At 40.2% G+C, this 21,199-nt stretch overlaps 1 protein-coding gene across 8 annotated transcripts in view; it reads right to left on the reverse strand.

Annotated features, from left to right (window-relative positions):
• Nucleotides 1-21,199, reverse strand: part of LOC139758637 (leucine-rich repeat and WD repeat-containing protein 1-like) — a 112,305-nt gene that overhangs the window by 22,154 nt on the left and 68,952 nt on the right. For all 8 annotated transcript variants that reach the window (XM_071680169.1, XM_071680197.1, XM_071680189.1 and 5 more), the window contains 3 exons: nucleotides 15,331-15,560; nucleotides 10,650-10,866; nucleotides 286-450 (listed from right to left, as the gene is read on the reverse strand). In XM_071680169.1, the coding sequence (XP_071536270.1) occupies nucleotides 286-450; nucleotides 10,650-10,866; nucleotides 15,331-15,560 (612 nt within the window). The remainder of the gene's footprint in view (nucleotides 1-285; nucleotides 451-10,649; nucleotides 10,867-15,330; nucleotides 15,561-21,199) is intronic.

Here is a 21,199-nt window from a genome sequence, read left to right on the forward strand (position 1 = left end):
TGTATGTGAGTGGGTTGGGCCATTCCTCGTCTGTATCCGGCGGTTCAGTATAATAAATATAATAAATAAATTGCAATAAGACAATTGTATACATATCTGGGGGTCTCAAAATGTTTAATATAATGCCTTCAGCCATTACAAACTAAGAAGCAGCTATCAAGATGGATGTGCAGGCCTATGGGCTGTAGCGGCTTGGTCCCAGACTGAGCCAAAATGGTAGGCCTTCAAAGCCACTATAAAGTTTAAATAAAACTTTTGAGCAACCTTTGGGGGAAAAAAACTTACTTGTTCATGGTCCTTTTCTTTAAAGTTCTTGAAAGGGAGAAAATGTAGATTTGACCATGGAGAGCACACTTTGCAGCCAAGAGATCATCTCGCAGCATACATACTGAGTCCAAAACTGACCCATTTCCATCTACTTCTGGAAGGATAAACTCAGTACGTTCTAGTCTGAAATTAAAATAAAAACTTATAAAATTATTCAAAATTCAACACTCCGTATTAATTGTAATGAAACTCTCCTTTTAAAATACAGGCTCCTTCACCTTTTCATTGCATAAGGTTTCTATTTTGTGTATTCAACAGAGCAGGAAAAAAAAAATCATTACCAATTATCTTTATATCATATATCATTGAAGTAAATACCCAAAAGACTAGCATACTTTCCTCTATACTGGTGTGTGAGGGTGCTGAAATGACGGGGGTAGGCCCTGGTTGGTGGCATGGATCCTCATTATTTACGTAGGTACATGATGATTATGTTTTCTTTTTTTCTAAGAACACTTTTGTTTTACATACATCTACGTACTTTACACACTGTATGATTTTTTCACCTGGCTTGATACCACAAATTCCATAGTATCATTTACACATTGTCTTATACATACTTCTTACATTCTAAATGCACTATATTTATATACTTATCATTTACACAAACAGAACATTATTCACATAATTGTAAAAAGCTTATGTTCATTTATCCGTACAGGGACCTCTCGATTTAAGGCACCTGATTTACGTAATTTTTAGATAATGCGCACAGTCAATTCACTCCTTTTCTTAATTCACTTGGGCTTGGATGTGGAATAATGCAATAATCACTAGGATGGCAGTGAGGTATTGTGGCATTGCCAGTATAGGGAACATGCTTACATGTGGAATGGGTATGCAGCTACCTGTACTGCAGAGCTCAGTGCATGGTTACAATCTGTGCCCTGCACATGTTTTGCCCCCTCCATCATACTAACAAAGCATCTATAAAGTTTTCCTAGTACCAGTGGTGCTAAGAAGCATAAGGCCATCACTGCTGATGTTAAGATGGATGTACTTGAACTGTATGAGAGAGGTGAATGAACAGCTGATATTAAGCATACCCTTTGGACTTGGTGAATCTCCTTCATGGACTGCTTGCAACATCTAGAGATATAATAGCTGAAAACACTAAATCACTGCCACCTCCTTCACCATCTGACTCAGATGACCCCCTTTTCCAGTAACCAATCCACTCTACTCCATCCCCTAAATCAACACCAGCAAGCAAATCAGGAACAGCAGTTAACGTTTGAAATTTTCTACTTCTTTCTTTTTTTTTTTTTTGCTTTGTCGCTGTCTCCCGCGTTTGCGAGGCAGCGCAAGGAAACAGACGAAAGAAATGGCCCAACCCACCCCCATACACATGTATATACATACGTCCACACACGCAAATATACATACCTACACAGCTTTCCATGGTTTATCCCAGACGCTTCACATGCCTTGATTCAATCCACTGACAGCACGTCAACCCCGGTATACCACATCGCTCCAATTCACTCTATTCCTTGCCCTCCTTTCACCCTCCTGCATGTTCAGGCCCCGATCACACAAAATCTTTTTCACTCCATCTTTCCACCTCCAATTTGGTCTCCCTCTTCTCCTCGTTCCCTCCACCTCCGACACATATATCCTCTTGGTCAATCTTTCCTCACTCATTCTCTCCATGTGCCCAAACCATTTCAAAACACCCTCTTCTGCTCTCTCAACCACGCTCTTTTTATTTCCACACATCTCTCTTACCCTTACGTTACTTACTCGATCAAACCACCTCACACCACACATTGTCCTCAAACATCTCATTTCCAGCACATCCATCCTCCTGCGCACAACTCTATCCATAGCCCACGCCTCGCAACCATACAACATTGTTGGAACCACTATTCCTTCAAACATACCCATTTTTGCTTTCCGAGATAATGTTCTCGACTTCCACACATTCTTCAAGGCTCCCAGAATTTTCGCCCCCTCCCCCACCCTATGATCCACTTCCACTTCCATGGTTCCATCCGCTGCCAGATCCACTCCCAGATATCTAAAACACTTCACTTCCTCCAGTTTTTCTCCATTCAAACTCACCTCCCAATTGACTTGACCCTCAACCCTACTGTACCTAATAACCTTGCTCTTATTCACATTTACTCTTAACTTTCTTCTTTCACACACTTTACCAAACTCAGTCACCAGCTTCTGCAGTTTCTCACATGAATCAGCCACCAGCGCTGTATCATCAGCGAACAGCAACTGACTCACTTCCCAAGCTCTCTCATCCCCAACAGACTTCATACTTGCCCCTCTTTCCAAAACTCTTGCATTCACCTCCCTAACAACCCCATCCATAAACAAATTAAACAACCATGGAGACATCACACACCCCTGCCGCAAACCTACATTCACTGAGAACCAATCACTTTCCTCTCTTCCTACACATACACATGCCTTACATCCTCGATAAAAACTTTTCACTGCTTCTAACAACTTGCCTCCCACACCATATATTCACAGAGCATCTCTATCAACTCTATCATATGCCTTCTCCAGATCCATAAATGCTACATACAAATCCATTTGCTTTTCTAAGTATTTCTCACATACATTCTTCAAAGCAAACACCTGATCCACACATCCTCTACCACTTCTGAAACCACACTGCTCTTCCCCAATCTGATGCTCTGTACATGCCTTCACCCTCTCAATCAATACCCTCCCATATAATTTACCAGGAATACTCAACAAACTTATACCTCTGTAATTTGAGCACTCACTCTTATCCCCTTTGCCTTTGTACAATGGCACTATGCAAGCATTCCGCCAATCCTCAGGCACCTCACCATGAGTCATACATACATTAAATAACCTTACCAACCAGTCAACAATACAGTCACCCCCTTTTTAATAAATTCCACTGCAATACCATCCAAACCTGCTGCCTTGCCGGCTTTCATTTTCCGCAAAGCTTTTACTACCTCTTCTCTGTTTACCAAATCATTTTCCCTAACCCTCTCACTCTGCACACCACCTCGACCAAAACACCCTATATCTGCCACTCTATCATCAAACACATTCAACAAACCTTCAAAATACTCACTCCATCTCCTTCTCACATCACCACTACTTGTTATCACCTCCCCATTTGCGCCCTTCACTGAAGTTACCATTTGCTCCCTTGTCTTACGCACTTTATTTACCTCCTTCCAGAACATCTTTTTATTCTCCCTAAAATTTAATGATACTCTCTCACCCCAACTCTCATTTGCCCTTTTTTTCACCTCTTGCACCTTTCCCTTGACCTCCTGTCTCTTTCTTTTATACGTCTCCCACTCAATTGCATTTTTTCCCTGCAAAAATCGTCCAAATGCCTCTCTCTTCTCTTTCACTAATACTCTTACTTCTTCATCCCACCACTCACTACCCTTTCTAATCAACCCACCTCCCACTCTTCTCATGCCACAAGCATCTTTTGCGCAATCCATCACTGATTCCCTAAATACATCCCATTCCTCCCCCACTCCCCTTACTTCCATTGTTCTCACCTTTTTCCATTCTGTACTCAGTCTCTCCTGGTACTTCCTCACACAAGTCTCCTTCCCAAGCTCACTTACTCTCACCACCCTCTTCATCCCAACATTCACTCTTCTTTTCTGAAAACCCATACAAATCTTCACCTTAGCCTCCACAAGATAATGATCAGACATCCCTCCAGTTGCACCTCTCAGCACATTAACATCCAAAAGTCTCTCTTTCGCGTGCCTGTCAATTAACACGTAATCCAATAACACTCTCTGGCCATCTCTCCTACTTACATAAGTATACTTATGTATATCTCGCTTTTTAAACCAGGTATTCCCAACCATCAGTCCTTTTTCAGCACATAAATCTACAAGCTCTTCACCATTTCCATTTACAACACTGAACACCCCATGTATACCAATTATTCCCTCAACTGCCACATTACTCACCTTTGCATTCAAATCACCCATCACTATAACCCGGTCTCGTGCATCAAAACCACTAACACACTCATTCAGCTGCTCCCAAAACACTTGCCTCTCATGATCTTTCTTCTCATGCCCAGGTGCATATGCACCAATAATCCCCCCTCTCTCTCCATCAACTTTCAGTTTTACCCATATTAATCGAGAATTTACTTTCTTACATTCTATCACATACTCCCACAACTCCTGTTTCAGGAGTACTGCTACTCCTTCCCTTGCTCGTGTCCTCTCACTAACCCCTGACTTTACTCCCAAGACATTCCCAAACCACTCTTCCCCTTTACCCTTGAGCTTCGTTTCACTCGGAGCCAAAACATCCAGGTTCCTTTCCTCAAACATACTACCTATCTCTCCTTTTTTCACATCTTGGTTACATCCACACACATTTAGGCACCCCAATCTGAGCCTTCGAGGAGGATGAGCACTCCCCGCGTGACTCCTTCTTCTGTTTCCCATTTTTAGAAAGTTAAAAAAAAAAATACAAGGAGGGGAGGATTTCTGGGCCCCCGCTCCCGTCCCCTCTAGTCGCTTTCTACGACATGCGAGGAATGCGTGGGAAGTATTCTTTCACCCCTATCCCCAGGGATAATATACATATAAATATATACACATACACACACATACACACACACACGCACACATACACACACACACACACATACATATATATACATATGAAAAATGTAAGCAACAATTTAGAAAACTGAAACTTCTAGCTTGAAATGAAATTTCAAGCTAGAATTGAATTCACTGTAGAGTATAAGAATTATGGAATTCTGTACTTCCTGGTACATGTATACTGTAGTTTCTCAATGATATATCATGGGGTACTGTCTTATCAGTAGCTATTTATATCTTTAGATTACTGCACTTTTGATTTATGCCAACCATTTTCAAGAATGTAATTATTGTGTAAATCACAAGGTGCCTCTATAGCTAAACACAAGTGCCCCAAGACCCATGTTCCTAAAGCTTCTGCAGCTCAGAGTTTGCATTACTTTCAGAAGCAAGGAAGTAATAGACCCCTTTGGAGAGAGAAGTTCTTTGACAAGACTTTACTTCATTTTGTCAAAAGAAAGTGATACAGTCTTACTTGAGGTTACTTTTTATTTGCGGTGTAACCAATGGCATGCACAGACTAGTATAACCAATAATACAAGAAAAATTGCTTCCTTTACTGTAAAATTCACTAGAATAGTTACTGAATAGATATGAATAGTTACTGAATAAATCTAACTTCCCGCCATAATGACACAGTCACATTCTGACAATTTATGAGTGACTACGGTAAGTAATATTTCTTCCAGCCAGTTGTGTTGTTAGGATGCTCATGACCTTTACAGATAAAATCATACATTATGTCTCAGCTAGGAATTCACACGAGTGAGAGAGAGAGCATCATCTCCTCCCCATGAGTATTAATGGTCAAAATACAATTAATCTAAGACTTTTAACCCCTCAAAAGAAAATGAAATGAACATCTATATATAAAAGACATAGCCACAAATCTCCCAGTTTTTTTTTTAGTATGTCTCATCCTAAACTTGGTGGGAGTAGCATGGACTTTAATCTATCACACCATTGGAACCATGATAGATTAAAGCCCATGCTACCCCAAACGAGTTGAGGCTGAAAATATCTATGTATATTTCACTGTTTCAGTGATTTACATGAATGACTAATGAAAGAACCTTGTCAGTTTCACTACCTTCCTAAAATAATGACAATTTTAAAGTGAAGAAATTCTCTCTACCTGTAAGAGAATATTAATTTGTTTCCCTTTAAAAGAATATAACAATAAGTACTGCTATCAGCAACTTTGTTATCAAATATCATAAATATATTTTCATTCCAAGCCAGCTGCTCATCTCATAATAGACTCGGTTCTGTAAAACACCTGTATTCAGTTCTCTGAGAATCAGTCAAATACTAGAACAGGGACCTCTTGATTTACCTGTACCCGATTTACACCATTTTCAACATTGGAATAATGTCATCATGAATAAGCTAGCAGTGTGGTGGTTAGGCACTGCCAGCACCATGCAAGAAATGAACGTATGCATGGCATGGATACAGTCTACAGTGTCGGTGGAAAGAAATGACTCCTCCCATTGAAACGCAATGGGAAATAACGAATCAAAAAAGACCGCCACAAACCACCTTATGTTAGCTGTGGCTCTCTCTGGCGACATCTGGAATGTTTTCATGCCTCGAGCGTAGCTCAGGGCGACTGACTGCCCAAGTTGCATGAAAACTCTGCGGTGTGTGGGCATATCATTTTAGCCCTCCTGCCTGTGCTACCTTCCAGATAACGCCCAACGCCATTTCGTGTCCCCATAGTGCCCCACATCAGTAAATATGGGTCGAACCATGACGTCGAATTAGGAGAGGTTCCAGTATCCTCGCTTTGAGGGATGAAAACGTCTCCATTAAAGATATTTGTGCCCGAGTTGGACGTTCTCGGTCAACCATCTTGAGGCTTCTCGCTGCCGGCAGGGTGCTTGCCCCCAACCAGGCTCCAGCCCCTAAACCACGCTCTGGGAGGCCAAGAAAAACCTCTCAGAAGACAGACAATATCCTACGGCGTGAAGTGTTAAAAAACCCGTTTATTACGTCCACAGAACTCAAGAAAATGTACTCTGAGCTGATAGGAAACGTTGCTACCCGCACCATTTGCAAACGCTTGCAGTGTCACCTCCACCTCCCATCACGACACGCAGCAGTGAAGCCACTTGTAACAGCTGGCATGAAGCGCCTCAGACTTCAATTTGCTAGAAGATACCAAGACTGGACCCCAGAGAAATGGATGCAGACCTGTTTCTCCGATAAATCGACCTTCAAGACAGTAGGTATTTGTGTTAAGTGCTGCCGCCGAAGCCCAAACTCCAACTGCTACCATCCTAGATACACCGCAAAAGTCGTCAAACATCCTCCTTCAGTAATGGTTTGGGGAATTTTCAGAGGTGCCAATGGAGCTGGGGACTTATTTTTTCTCACTAAAAACGAGACAATGCGTGCTGCAAACTATTTGGATGTGCTGAAGGATCACATGCACCATTTCTATGACCTTCATCGGCCCGAAGGCGTGTTTATGCATGACGGGGCCCCTTGTCATGGCTCAGACCTCGTCAAAAAGTGGCTGGAGGACACAAATATCGAAGTGCTTGAGTGGCTGGGAAATTCCCCAGATCTTAACCCGACTGAGAATGCCTGGGCATACATCAAGCATGAGTTATCCCTTATCCAGATGACGTCTGTCCCACGCCTAAAAGAGGCGATCACCAAGGTGTAGAAAAATATTGACAAAGAGTACTTCAGATCCTTGGCCAGGAGCATGCCAGACCATCTTGAAGAAGTTAGGAAGCTCAGAGGAGACATCACAAAGTATTAGGATGAATAAAAATACCCTGATTGATCATTTTTTTCCCCTATTTCCCATATTTGGTGTTTGTTTTCATTGTAGGTGTCATTTCTTTCCACCGACACTGTATAGTCAAGGACTTATACAGTATACTGCATACTGCATGTGTTTTGCCCAAGGCATCATGCTACCAAAGGGTCTTTTAAGTTTTCCTGGTACCAGTAGTGCTAAGAAGCGTATGGCCATCAGCAGTGAGGTTAAGATGGATGCGTTCAAACATTATAAGAGGTGAACAAACAACTATCATCAAGCTTGCCTTAGATTTAAAGAATCAACTTTACTGATTATTCATGACAGCATAATGAAGATCAAGGAGAGCACCAGGTGTGGAGCATTAATCAGCGCATCTCTTACCTCACATTCCCAAAGTTTGATTACGAAGAGAATGAAAGAAATGATGAGCACATGGATCGAAAACCAAATATGAGAAAAGGTTCCTGTCAGCATGCTTGTGATGCAAGCAAAATCTAGGAGTATATACGATAACTTGGGAACGGAAGAAGGAGCAGTGAAGACATTCCATGTAAGTCCTGATTGGTTAGCAAACTTTAGGAAACTACAATTACCACACTAAGATGACTGGTGAGGTCAAAAATTTTCTGTAATTTTTGATATTATACATTTCCTATGAAGAGAAGACTGCACCAGGATTGAAAGTTTGTTATTACCAGTTTTTATTAATAGCATTTAATGAACAGTATGTATACTATAGTAATATATATTTCCTGGTACGTGAGTACTGAAGTGTTCCACTGGTATAATATTCAGTATCTATTAGTAATAAAACCTTGCCTCCATTATTTGACTTCAGCATTTTTGATTTACATGTCCATTTTCAAGAACATAATTAATGTGTAAGTCAAGAGGTTCCTGTAAATGAATTTAAAATCCAAATACTCAAAAATGGCAAAATTCTGCAAGATACATTTGGTTCTTAACAGCTTTCTTCAATGGTTTTCATGATATTCTTTGTAAGCCCCAGAACAAGTGTATAATGCTAACAAATCTGCCCTGTACTGGTGTCGTATGCCACGAAAAACCCAAGCCTGAGATATTGAGGAGTCTCCATCTAAGGATACTTCTATGTAAACTGATGTAACAATAAATATCTTGTTTGAGAGATTCATTTGTAGTTCTAATTCCTATCTTAAGCTTTTTTCTACCTTCCATAACACAGCAACATTTATGTGGAATGAGTTGGCAAGACTACGGGTCGGGAATATGTTTACATAGGCAGTTCCCTTGAGGGTCAATTTCTGTTTTCTGACATTTTCTGTGGTCCGGCAATGGCCAGGTTCCAAGGTTGCCAGATGAAAGAGGTTTGTCCCGTAGTGAAGTTAAGGAAAATAAAGCCAGTTACTAGTGAACTTATAATTCAGTAGCATGATAAATTAGGAAACTTTGAATGTCTTTAAGCACCATGAAATTAGTCTTAAACAAATGGGAACATCGGAGAAGTGGGCAAGAGGGAAAGTGGCAACAGGTAGTACTGAAGTGAGTATTTTGAAGGTTTGATAGAGTGGCAGATGTACGGTGTTTTGGTTGGGGTGGTGTGTGAAGTGAAAGGGTTAGGGAGAATGGTTTGGTTAAGAGAGGAAAGGTGGTGAAGGCCCTGTGGAAGATGAAATCTGACAAGGCGGCAGGTTTGGATGGTACTGCAGTTGAATTTATTAAGAGGGTGACTGCGTTGTTGATTGGTTGGTAAGGACATTCAATGTAAGTATGGATCACAGTGAAATGCCTGAGGATTGGCAGAGTGCATGTATAGTGCCAATGTACAAAGGCAAAGGGGATAAAGGTGAGTGTTCAAAATACAGAAGCATAAGCATAAGTTTGTTGAGTATTCCTGTAAAATTGTATGGGAGGGTATTGATTGATAGGGTGAAGGCATGTAAAAAGTATCAGATTGAGGATGAGCAGTGAGGTTTTAGAAGTGGTAAAGGATGTGTAGATCAGGTATATGCTTTGAAGAACATGTGAGAAATATTAAAAAACAGATGGATCTGTATGTGGCATTTATGGATCTGGAGAAGGCATATGATAGGGTTGATAGAGATGCTTTGTGGAAAGTCTTAAGAGTATATGGTGTGGGAGGCAAGTCACAAGAAGCAGTGAAAAGTTTTAATCAAGGATGTAAGGCATGTATACGAGTAGGAAGAGAGAGCGAGTGGTTCCCAGTGAAGGTCAGTTTGCAGCAGGGGTGTGTCATGTCTCCATGGTTGTTAAATTTGTTTATGGATGGGGTAGTTAGGGAGGTAAATGCAAGAGTTCTGGAAAGGGGGGAAGTATATAGTCTGTTGGGGATGAGAGGGCCTGGGAAGTGAGTCAGTTGTTGTTTACTGATGATACAGCACTGGTGACTGAATCAAGCGAGAAGCTGAAGTTGGTGAATGAATCTGGAAAAGGGTGTGAAAGGAGAAAGTTGAGAGTAAATGTGAATAAGAGCAAGGTTATAAGGTTCAGCAGGGTTAAGGGACAAGTTAACTGGGACATAAGTTTGAATGGAGAAAGGTTGGAGGAAGTGAAGTGTTTTAGATATCTGAGTGTGGACCTTTCAGCTAAGAAAAATGGCATACCAAGTCAATAAGTTATGCCTCCTGCACAGTAAAGAGCCCCAAATTATGTAATAATAATGCATGTTTGTATTTCCAGCAACTTTAGCTCAATTGGAAGAACTATGCAAAGAGCTCATCACAATTCATCTATAAGCTCAAAGATATAAATCATACACAACTCCTGATGACACTGATGTGCCAAAGGTGACTTTTCACTTGCTGGGTAACCTCAAGTGACCATAGCCCAGTAACACCTAACCAGGTACACACATCCATATACTGACAGTCTATTCCACAGTTCAAAGAATGGTTCACAAGTATAAAATCATCAAATACAGGAAAAGTACAAATCTAAACATTACCTACCTATCACTGGCCTCAATCTTTTGCAAATCAATACTCCAACCAAAAAGTCCTCCATCACATCCAGCAATGAGCAGATCATGAGTGCAAGAGAAGGTCAAGTTATATACATCCCGTGCCACTGCAGGAATAGTCATAAGATGCACTGGCGTTGTCTCATAACTGGGTAAGGATGGGATGCCTACATCCCACAACTGAATCTGTCCATCCTCATGGCCACCTGTAACAGAACATATAAAGTTATACTGAAGTTCATACAAGTGAATATAAGATGGCAAGTTGAAAAAAGAAAGAGTGATTATGATATAAAGTATGGATGAAAGGTAAAGTAAATGTGACATTAAAGAAACCTTGCGCAGTCAAAGAAAGAACAAAGGTGAGAAATTTAAGTAAAATGATATATGCATGAATTATGTCTCATCAAATTCACATACATTTGTATATAAAAACATTCATAAAAATGAAACTCCTTTGAGCACTGAAATAACTTATCAACCTCCAGAGTTAGTCAATAATGGGAAATACAAATAATGATATATCACCTGCCTTTACTCTAAATCTTTCAATACATCAAGAGAAACTATATTCACTGAAAGTTTAGAAAAAGTCATCTTTTTTATCTACTGCTTAATATTCATTGGATTAACTTGATTGTGCCTGTTTTGGATGTACAAATACAGACTTCATTCTTCATTCATTAAACCAATGTGTGAATCTACCACTCCTCAAATATTAAGCATCCTAGCCAAAATTGTTACCCTCTCCCTCACTTGCATCATCTAAACACTATCCATATACTCACCTAATCTGCCAATTCTCACAATACAGCAAAGTACATCCAACACAAAATTTCCTATACAACACCATTTATGCTCTATTCATTATATTCTTCCACTGAAATACCATTTCAAATCATTTTTTTTTTTTTTTTTTTTATACTTTGTCGGTCTCCCGCGTTTGCGAGGTAGCGCAAGGAAACAGACGAAAGAAATGGCCCAACCCCCCCCCCATACACATGTATATACATACGTCCACACACGCAAATATACATACCTACACAGCTTTCCATGGTTTTCCCCAGACGCTTCACATGCCTTGATTCAATCCACTGACAGCACGTCAACCCCGGTATACCACATCGCTCCAATTCACTCTATTCCTTGCCCTCCTTTCACCCTCCTGCATGTTCAGGCCCCGATCACACAAAATCTTTTTCACTCCATCTTTCCACCTCCAATTTGGTCTCCCTCTTCTTCTCGTTCCCTCCACCTCCGACACATATATCCTCTTGGTCAATCTTTCCTCACTCATTCTCTCCATGTGCCCAAACCACTTCAAAACACCCTCTTCTGCTCTCTCAACCACGCTCTTTTTATTTCCACACATCTCTCTTACCCTTACGTTACTCACTCGATCAAACCACCTCACACCACACATTGTCCTCAAACATCTCATTTCCAGCACATCCATCCTCCTGCGCACATCTCTATCCATAGCCCACGCCTCGCAACCATACAACATTGTTGGAACCACTATTCCTTCAAACATACCCATTTTTGCTTTCCGAGATAATGATCTCGACTTCCACACATTCTTCAAGGCCCCCAGAATTTTCGCCCCCTCCCCCACCCTATGATCCACTTCCGCTTCCATGGTTCCATCCGCTGCCAGATCCACTCCCAGATATCTAAAACACTTCACTTCCTCCAGTTTTTCTCCATTCAAACTCACCTCCCAATTGACTTGACCCTCAACCCTACTGTACCTAATAACCTTGCTCTTATTCACATTTACTCTTAACTTTCTTCTTCCACACACTTTACCAAACTCCGTCACCAGCTTCTGCAGTTTCTCACATGAATCAGCCACCAGCGCTGTATCATCAGCGAACAACAACTGACTCACTTCCCAAGCTCTCTCATCCCCAACAGACTTCATACTTGCCCCTCTTTCCAAAACTCTTGCATTTACCTCCCTAACAACCCCATCCATAAACAAATTAAACAACCATGGAGACATCACACACCCCTGCCGCATTTCAAATCATGTTCCTCATTATCTCCCCACATTACATATATTCTAGGTCAAACCATATGAATTCACTTTATTAGTTCACATCAATCTCTTTCACACTTCAAAAAATTTTAGTACACAAAAAATATACCTATGCTAATAACTATCTTCATGTTTCACACATCTATATTTGGTCACCCTACTGCAGCATCCATTCTCGGAAATCGCACACCAGTTGCATTCCCTCTAGCTGTAGTTTCTGGTCTTTGAGAATCATATTTCTTTAAAGTATTAACAGCACAATCCTTCCATCATCCCTTAAAATCCTCAACGGTTTGATTTTCATATTACTTTTCTCTTTTATTATACTTTGTCACTGTCTCCCATGTTAGCAAGGTAGCGCAAGGAAACAGACGAAAGAATGGCCCAACCCACCCACATACATTTCAACGTATACATACATATACATAAAGAGACATATACATATGTACACATGTACATATCCATACATGCTGCCTTCATCCATTCCCACCACCACACATGAAATGGCACCCCCCCTCCCCCCGCATGCACGCGAGGTAGCGCTAGGAAAAGACAACAAAAGCCACATTCATTCACACTCAGTCTCTAGCTGTCGTGTGTAATGCACCGAAATACAGCTCTCTTTCCACATCCAGGCCTAACAAAACTTTCCATGGTTTACCCCAGATGCTTCACATGTCCTGGTTCAATCCATTGACAGCACGTCGACCCCGGTATACCACATCGTTCCAATTCACTCCATTCCTTGCATGCCTTTCACCCTCCTGTATGTTCAGGCACTAATCACTCAAAATCTTTTTCACTCCATCCTTCCACCTCCAATTTGGTCTCCCACTTCTCGTTCCCTCCACATCTGACACATATATCCTCTTTGTCAATCTTTCCTCACTCATTCTCTCCATGTGACCAAACCATGTACACTTTTCTCTTAAAACTCTGAATTTTGCCTGCTTCTATCATTCATTCTTGATATCTCAGCTCCCATTCTACAATCCTTACTCTAAGTACTATACATTCAAGAATATAATCTCTTTCCACAATATAACAACCATGCTCATATTCTTATTCACTTTCCATTGATCACTAACTCCAATCCCAATTATCAAAGTGTGGATCAGGTACATACAGCCTGTAAGAACAACCATACAAATCTTCAACTCATACCCAGTACTTTTATGAGACTCATGACTTTCTTACTTAAATAAACACTTCTTTCTTTTTCAGTTTGTGCACTAAGTTGCTTCAAGTGAGATCAACATTCACTATAAAACCTTACATAAAATGCATCCACCACATCAGATTTTTAATCATTACTCACACATCTTCATATGAAATACCCCTTGGCCTACTCACTTTTCTTACTGAACCTATTTATTTTCTCCATAATCCACCTCACCTCTCTATAACTTCTACCATACCTCTTTATACATGTTCTTGGTCTACCGTCTGCACACATTCTGTGTGACCATAAGAGTGGAGACTATTTTGCCATGGCCAAAGTTCCCAGAGGGAATGCAAGTCAAGGATATAGACTAATGGACAGACATATCTTACTTTTCAAATAATTTCTTCACATCATATATCTTTCTTCCTTCTTCATCTTTCATTCTATCTATCCTCCTAATTCCTACACAAATTATTCATCACTACAGCTTTCATTTTCCACTCACCTTGACTTATGTGCACTTGGGTTTCACATCAGTAACAGCAGCACATTGACAAGTACTCCTTCACAAAAGCTCCTTGCAAACTTTAGACCTACTTTTTTCCCATTCACCAGAGCTTTCAGTATATTTACACTTCTACTTTCTTGCATGACTCTACTCTCAACTTCAGCTTTCTCACAACCATCTTCACTAAACTTTGCTCTCAAATTAATATTCTCACTACTTATTTCTCACAACCATCATCACTAAACTTTGCTCTCAAATTAATATGCTCACTACTTATTTCTCACAACCATCACTAAACTTTGCTCTTAAATGATTATTCTCACTACATAAGGTTTTTGCTCATGCTAATTGATCCTACCCTTTGATCTCTCCCTCTCAAAACCTTGCATCTTATTCATACAAGCTTTCACTTCCTTCATCATTCTACTTGCCTCATCAAACCAGCCCATGATTTCCAGCCCTTCCTATAACTCAGCTAATAATACTGCCTCACTTGCATACAGCAACATGGAAACGTCCATTTCATTCACCTATGGTCAAATATCAAAATATAATTACTCCTCCTTGTTCTCATCTCATGATATGCCTCATCCAGAAAAACATTAAATAACCATAACATTACACAATATTGACATACTCCCATGTTCATTTTAGACCGCTCATGCACTACCTCCATTAATAAAGTTCTTAAGAGCATTCAAAAGTTCTCCATATTTACTATGTAGTCAGAACATCCTGCTGACTTCATTTGTCTCTACTAAATCCACAGATATTGCAAATGCCTTCAATTTTACAATGGCTTTTCCACTTATCTAAATGCAAAAATCTGACCTAAAAACATCATTTCTTCCTTAACTAATTTTTTCTTTTCTCAACAAGCTTTAGTCTGATTTATATAATTTGGCCTCCTGTAAAGATACTAAACACATTAGTAAACATGTATAAGAATAACTTACAAAACAGCCATGTAGCTTTTTTGGGGTGGAACAACAGGGCACAGACAACAGCTGCAGCTTTGTTTGGAACAGTGCGGAACATCTGGTAACACACACCAGCCTCAGGATGAATAAGTAAAACAGTGGAACGAGCACCAGCAGCAGCTAGAATATTCATCGTCCTCAATCCAAGGTCATCTAAGATGAGAGTTGACCAAACTTGTGCATAAAGGTTCTCGCCTGCTGTTGCCCTAATAGGAAGGGAGAAAGTTGAATCCATCAATGTACACATTTTCTTTTTTCATACTTCTCTGTTGCTTCCCTTGTTATGAGGTAGTACTAAGAAGAGACAAAAAGTGGCCTCATGTGCTCGCATCCATTTGCTAGGTGCTAATTATAAGGCATCAAAACACAAGGCATTCTATCAATATCCAACTCCAGCACACTGCCCCTTGTAAACCATCATTCAATTTATTCATCCTTCAAACCGTTCTGCATGTTCAGGCCCTAATAACTCAAAAGCACAAACTTTGTCCTTCCATCTCAGCCTTAGTCTACTGACCACTTCCATCCACTGGCAGTGTACTGTGTGTGGAAGCTCCAGTCTACACAAGTGATTCTGCATGTTCATAATCTAATTGATGGTGATGTATTCAAGAAAGGTTATGATCAAGTATGTAGATCAATGTGTGAAAGAAGGAACGAGAGTAAATGAGAATAAAAGCAAAGTCACTGAGTGAGGCTGGGTTAAGGGACAGGTTGGGGTGTGAGTTTGAATGGGGTAAAATTTGAGGAAGTCAAGTGTTTTTGATACCCGGGAGTAGATGGGAGTGGACATGGCAGTGAAGGGAACCAATGAAGTGCAAGTGAGTCATAGGGTAGGTGAGAGGGCAAAGGTTCTGAAAGTGCTGAAGAATGAGTGACAATTAGGGGAAATCACTGTTAAAGGAGAAGTACTTCTGACTAACAAGTGCAATCATTGTAAAATGTGGCACATTGTGAATTGACTCAAAAACATGTGGTGAGATTCAATAAATGTAATACTAGAATGCATGACTGCTTGAATGATGACAAAAAGTTCTAGTGTTTATTTGTGAGGGATGTACATGAGATCTTCCATCAGATGAGGCAAAACTTGGAATGAGACAGACACTGACAGCAAAGGAGAAGGAGATACAGATAATGATAATGAGTTCAGCTAGCTAAGAATTGCACAGAAGTGCAAGACAATCAGATGTGTAACAAATGTGAAGAAGGTATTGAGCAACAAGGTAGCCAGAAGCCTAGTAAATAAAAAATTGGATGAAGTAAGAAAGTAAAATAGGCTAATATCAGTTGAAGTAGAAGTAAGAGGTATGGGAAATGAAAAAAGGAACTGACAAAATAGGAAGGTACAGGAATCAATGATGACGCAAAAGATATGCAAACACTGTCTGAGGGGAAATGCATATCTAATGATGGATGCTGATGTAAATGTTCAAAACTACATAAAAAAAATATCACTAAGCTAGATTTTATACTGCAAAAGTTTGTTTGAATAATTATTGTGAAATTTACACATCCAAAGGTATGCAGACACTGAAAACACTAGTAAATGGGTTCTTGCCTGCAGTTGAACTTAGGTAAGGTATATAAATACACTGAATGGAACAGTAAAAGAAAAAATGGCACCAATTGGAAGATACAGCAAAAGTACCTAGAAAGATGCAAAGGGAAAACAAGAGGAATAAAAATAAATCTAAGAGACAAGGGATGAAAGGTTATGGAATTAGAGAAATTATTGGTATAATGGAGATACCATACTAAGAAATATAACAAGCAGACCTAATGAGTGAATAAGGAAGGAGTACAGAATCAGTAACGATAACATAAATATAATCCATTTTCTAGCTGATATTAATGGAGCAAGCAAAAAAAATTACTGTAAAGCAATACTCTTGTAAGACTAAAATCACAAAAATGACAAGAAATTAATGAATCAAGGAAAAATAATGCACAGAAAACAGAATTTGTGAGCATTCAGTTTGATATAAATAATTCAAGAATCCACACCAAATATTTCACAGATTATTAATAAGACAATAACAACTTGGCAATTAAACTGAAACATGGATGAACAAGGAAATTTAGAACAGAACAGATGCAGAGGGATACGAAACAGATATAAAACCAACTTGGTGGAATATCAGTATATGTAAATAGAAAGTTTGAAACTAACCAGATATTGGCACTATCTCACAAGAAATGTCACTAGCAATAAATATTTCATCATAAAAAAGGGAATAATGGGTATGCATGGGGTGTTCAGTGTTGTAAATGGAAATGGTGAAGAGCTTGTAGATTTATGTGCTGAAAAAGGACTGATGATTGGGAATACCTGGTTTAAAAAGCGAGATATACATAAGTATACTTATGTAAGTAGGAGAGATGGCCAGAAAGCGTTATTGGATTACGTGTTAATTGACAGGCGTGCGAAAGAGAGACTTTTGGATGTTAATGTGCTGAGAGGTGCAACTGGAGGGATGTCTGATCATTATCTTGTGGAGGCTAAGGTGAAGATTAGTATGGGTTTTCAGAAAAGAGGAGTGAATGTTGGGGTGAAGAAGGTGGTGAGAGTAAGTGAGCTTGGGAAGGAGACCTGTGTGGGGAAGTACCAGGAGAGACTGTGTACAGAATGGAAAAAGGTGAGAACAATGGAAGTAAGGGGAGTGGGGGAGGAATGGGATGTATTTAGGGAATCAGTGATGGATTGCGCAAAAGATGCTTGTGGCATGAGAAGAGTGGGAGGTGGGCTGTTTAGAAAGGGTAGTGAGTGGTGGGATGAAGAAGTAAGAGTATTAGTGAAAGAGAAGAGAGAGGCATTTGGACGATTTTTGCAGGGAAAAAATGCAATTGAGTGGGAGAAGTATAAAAGAAAGAGACAGGAGGTCAAGAGAAAGGTGCAAGAGGTGAAAAAAAGGGCAAATGAGAGTTGGGGTGAGAGACTATCAGTAAATTTTAGGGAGAATAAAAAGATGTTCTGGAAGGAGGTAAATAGGGTGCGTAAGACAAGGGAGCAAATGGGAACTTCAGTGAAGGGCGTAAATGGGGAGGTGATAACAAGTAGCGGTGATGTGAGAAGGAGATGGAATGAGTATTTTGAAGGTTTGTTGAATGTGTCTGATGACAGAGTGGCAGATATAGGGTGTTTTGGTCGAGGTGGTGTGCAAAGTGAGAGGGTTAGGGAAAATGATTTGGTAAACAGAGAAGAGGTAGTAAAAGCTTTGCGGAAGATGAAAGCCGGCAAGGCAGCAGGTTTGGATGGTATTGCAGTGGAATTTATTAAAAAAGGGGGGTGACTGTATTGTTGACTGGTTGGTAAGGTTATTTAATGTATGTATGACTCATGGTGAGGTGCCTGAGGATTGGCGGAATGCGTGCATAGTGCCATTGTACAAAGGCAAAGGGGATAAGAGTGAGTGCTCAAATTACAGAGGTATAAGTTTGTTGAGTATTCCTGGTAAATTATATGGGAGGGTATTGATTGAGAGGGTGAAGGCATGTACAGAGCATCAGATTGGGGAAGAGCAGTGCGGTTTCAGAAGTGGTAGAGGATGTGTGGATCAGGTGTTTGCTTTGAAGAATGTATGTGAGAAATACTTAGAAAAGCAAATGGATTTGTATGTAGCATTTATGGATCTGGAGAAGGCATATGATAGAGTTGATAGAGATGCTCTGTGGAAGGTATTAAGAATATATGGTGTGGGAGGCAAGTTGTTAGAAGCAGTGAAAAGTTTTTATCGAGGATGTAAGGCATGTGTACGTGTAGGAAGAGAGGAAAGTGATTGGTTCTCAGTGAATGTAGGTTTGCGGCAGGGGTGTGTGATGTCTCCATGGTTGTTTAATTTGTTTATGGATGGGGTTGTTAGGGAGGTAAATGCAAGAGTCCTGGAAAGAGGGGCAAGTATGAAGTCTGTTGGGGATGAGAGAGCTTGGGAAGTGAGTCAGTTGTTGTTCGCTGATGATACAGCACTGGTGGCTGATTCATGTGAGAAACTGCAGAAGCTGGTGACTGAGTTTGGTAAAGTGTGTGGAAGAAGAAAGTTAAGAGTAAATGGGAATAAGAGCAAGGTTATTAGGTACAGTAGGGGTGAGGGTCAAGTCAATTGGGAGGTGAGTTTGAATGGAGAAAAACTGGAGGAAGTGAAGTGTTTTAGATATCTGGGAGTGGATCTGGCAGCGGATGGAACCATGGAAGCGGAAGTGGATCATAGGGTGGGGGAGGGGGCGAAAATTTTGGGAGCCTTGAAAAATGTGTGGAAGTCGAGAACATTATCTCGGAAAGCAAAAATGGGTATGTTTGAAGGAATAGTGGTTCCAACAATGTTGTATGGTTGCGAGGCGTGGGCTATGGATAGAGATGTGCGCAGGAGGATGGATGTGCTGGAAATGAGATGTTTGAGGACAATGTGTGGTGTGAGGTGGTTTGATCGAGTAAGTAACGTAAGGGTAAGAGAGATGTGTGGAAATAAAAAGAGCGTGGTTGAGAGAGCAGAAGAGGGTGTTTTGAAATGGTTTGGGCACATGGAGAGAATGAGTGAGGAAAGATTGACCAAGAGGATATATGTGTCGGAGGTGGAGGGAACGAGGAGAAGAGGGAGACCAAATTGGAGGTGGAAAGATGGAGTGAAAAAGATTTTGTGTGATCGGGGCCTGAACATGCAGGAGGGTGAAAGGAGGGCAAGGAATAGAGTGAATTGGAGCCATGTGGTATACAGGGGTTGACGTGCTGTCAGTGGATTGAATCAAGGCATGTGAAGCGTCTGGGGTAAACCATGGAAAGCTGTGTAGGTATGTATATTTGCGTGTGTGGACGTGTGTATGTACATGTGTATGGGGGGGGGGGGTTGGGCCATTTCTTTCGTCTGTTTCCTTGCGCTACCTCGCAAACGCGGGAGACAGCGACAAAGTATAAAAAAAAAAAAAAAAAAAAAAAAAAAAAAAAAAAAAAAAAAGGAGGGGGGGGAAGCAATTCAATGGTGTTAAAATAAAAATATTGAGAAAATTCTGATGAATATGGCAAACCCAAGACAACAATAATGTGGCAAAGTGATCTTAATCTTGATCATGTGAAAATGTGAAATAGAAGCTTGATGCAAATGTAAATTCAAGCTAGGAAAAGACACTGTCAGATGAAGAGCAGCTACCTAGACTAATGATCAAGATGAAAGAAAGCAGCTACCTAGACTAATGATCATGATGAAAGAGAGCAGCTACCAAGACTAATAATAATGAAAGAGCAGCTACCTACACAAATGATCATGATAGAGCAGCTACCAAGAATATGATCATGATGAAAGAGAACAGCTACCTACACTAATGACCACGATAGAGCAGTTACTGAGAATACGATCATGATGAAAGAGAGCAGCTACCGAGAATATGATCATGATGAAAGAGAGCAGCTACCTAGGCTAATGATTAAGATGAAAGACAGCAGCTACCTAGACCAATGATCATGATGAAAGAGAGTAGCCCCCTAGACTAATGGTCATGATGAAAGAGAACAGCTACCTAAACTAATGATCATAATGAAAGAGTGAAGCAATGAAGACAAACTGAAAAGAAATTCTTAACAAAGCGCTGCAAAGAATGACACTTTTGTTTTCAACCAGTTTGTAAATCACATGAGATCAAAACTGGTTTCGCACAAAATAAAATATAACCTACAGACTAAAAACAACTGATGAATAGAAAAAGAGAGTGGGAGAAGATACTAATAGGTGCGATGAGCAGAGTTGCATCTGGACAATCACAGGGAAGAAAAGAAAGAACAAATGCTGACAGAAAAATAATGGAGTCGCACAGAAAGGAACAAAGCGTAAATGAAGAGAAACTTATTCAAAACATG

The sequence above is a fragment of the Panulirus ornatus genome, chromosome 2 (genome assembly GCF_036320965.1).
Source record: "Panulirus ornatus isolate Po-2019 chromosome 2, ASM3632096v1, whole genome shotgun sequence".
NCBI lineage: Eukaryota > Metazoa > Arthropoda > Malacostraca > Decapoda > Palinuridae > Panulirus > Panulirus ornatus.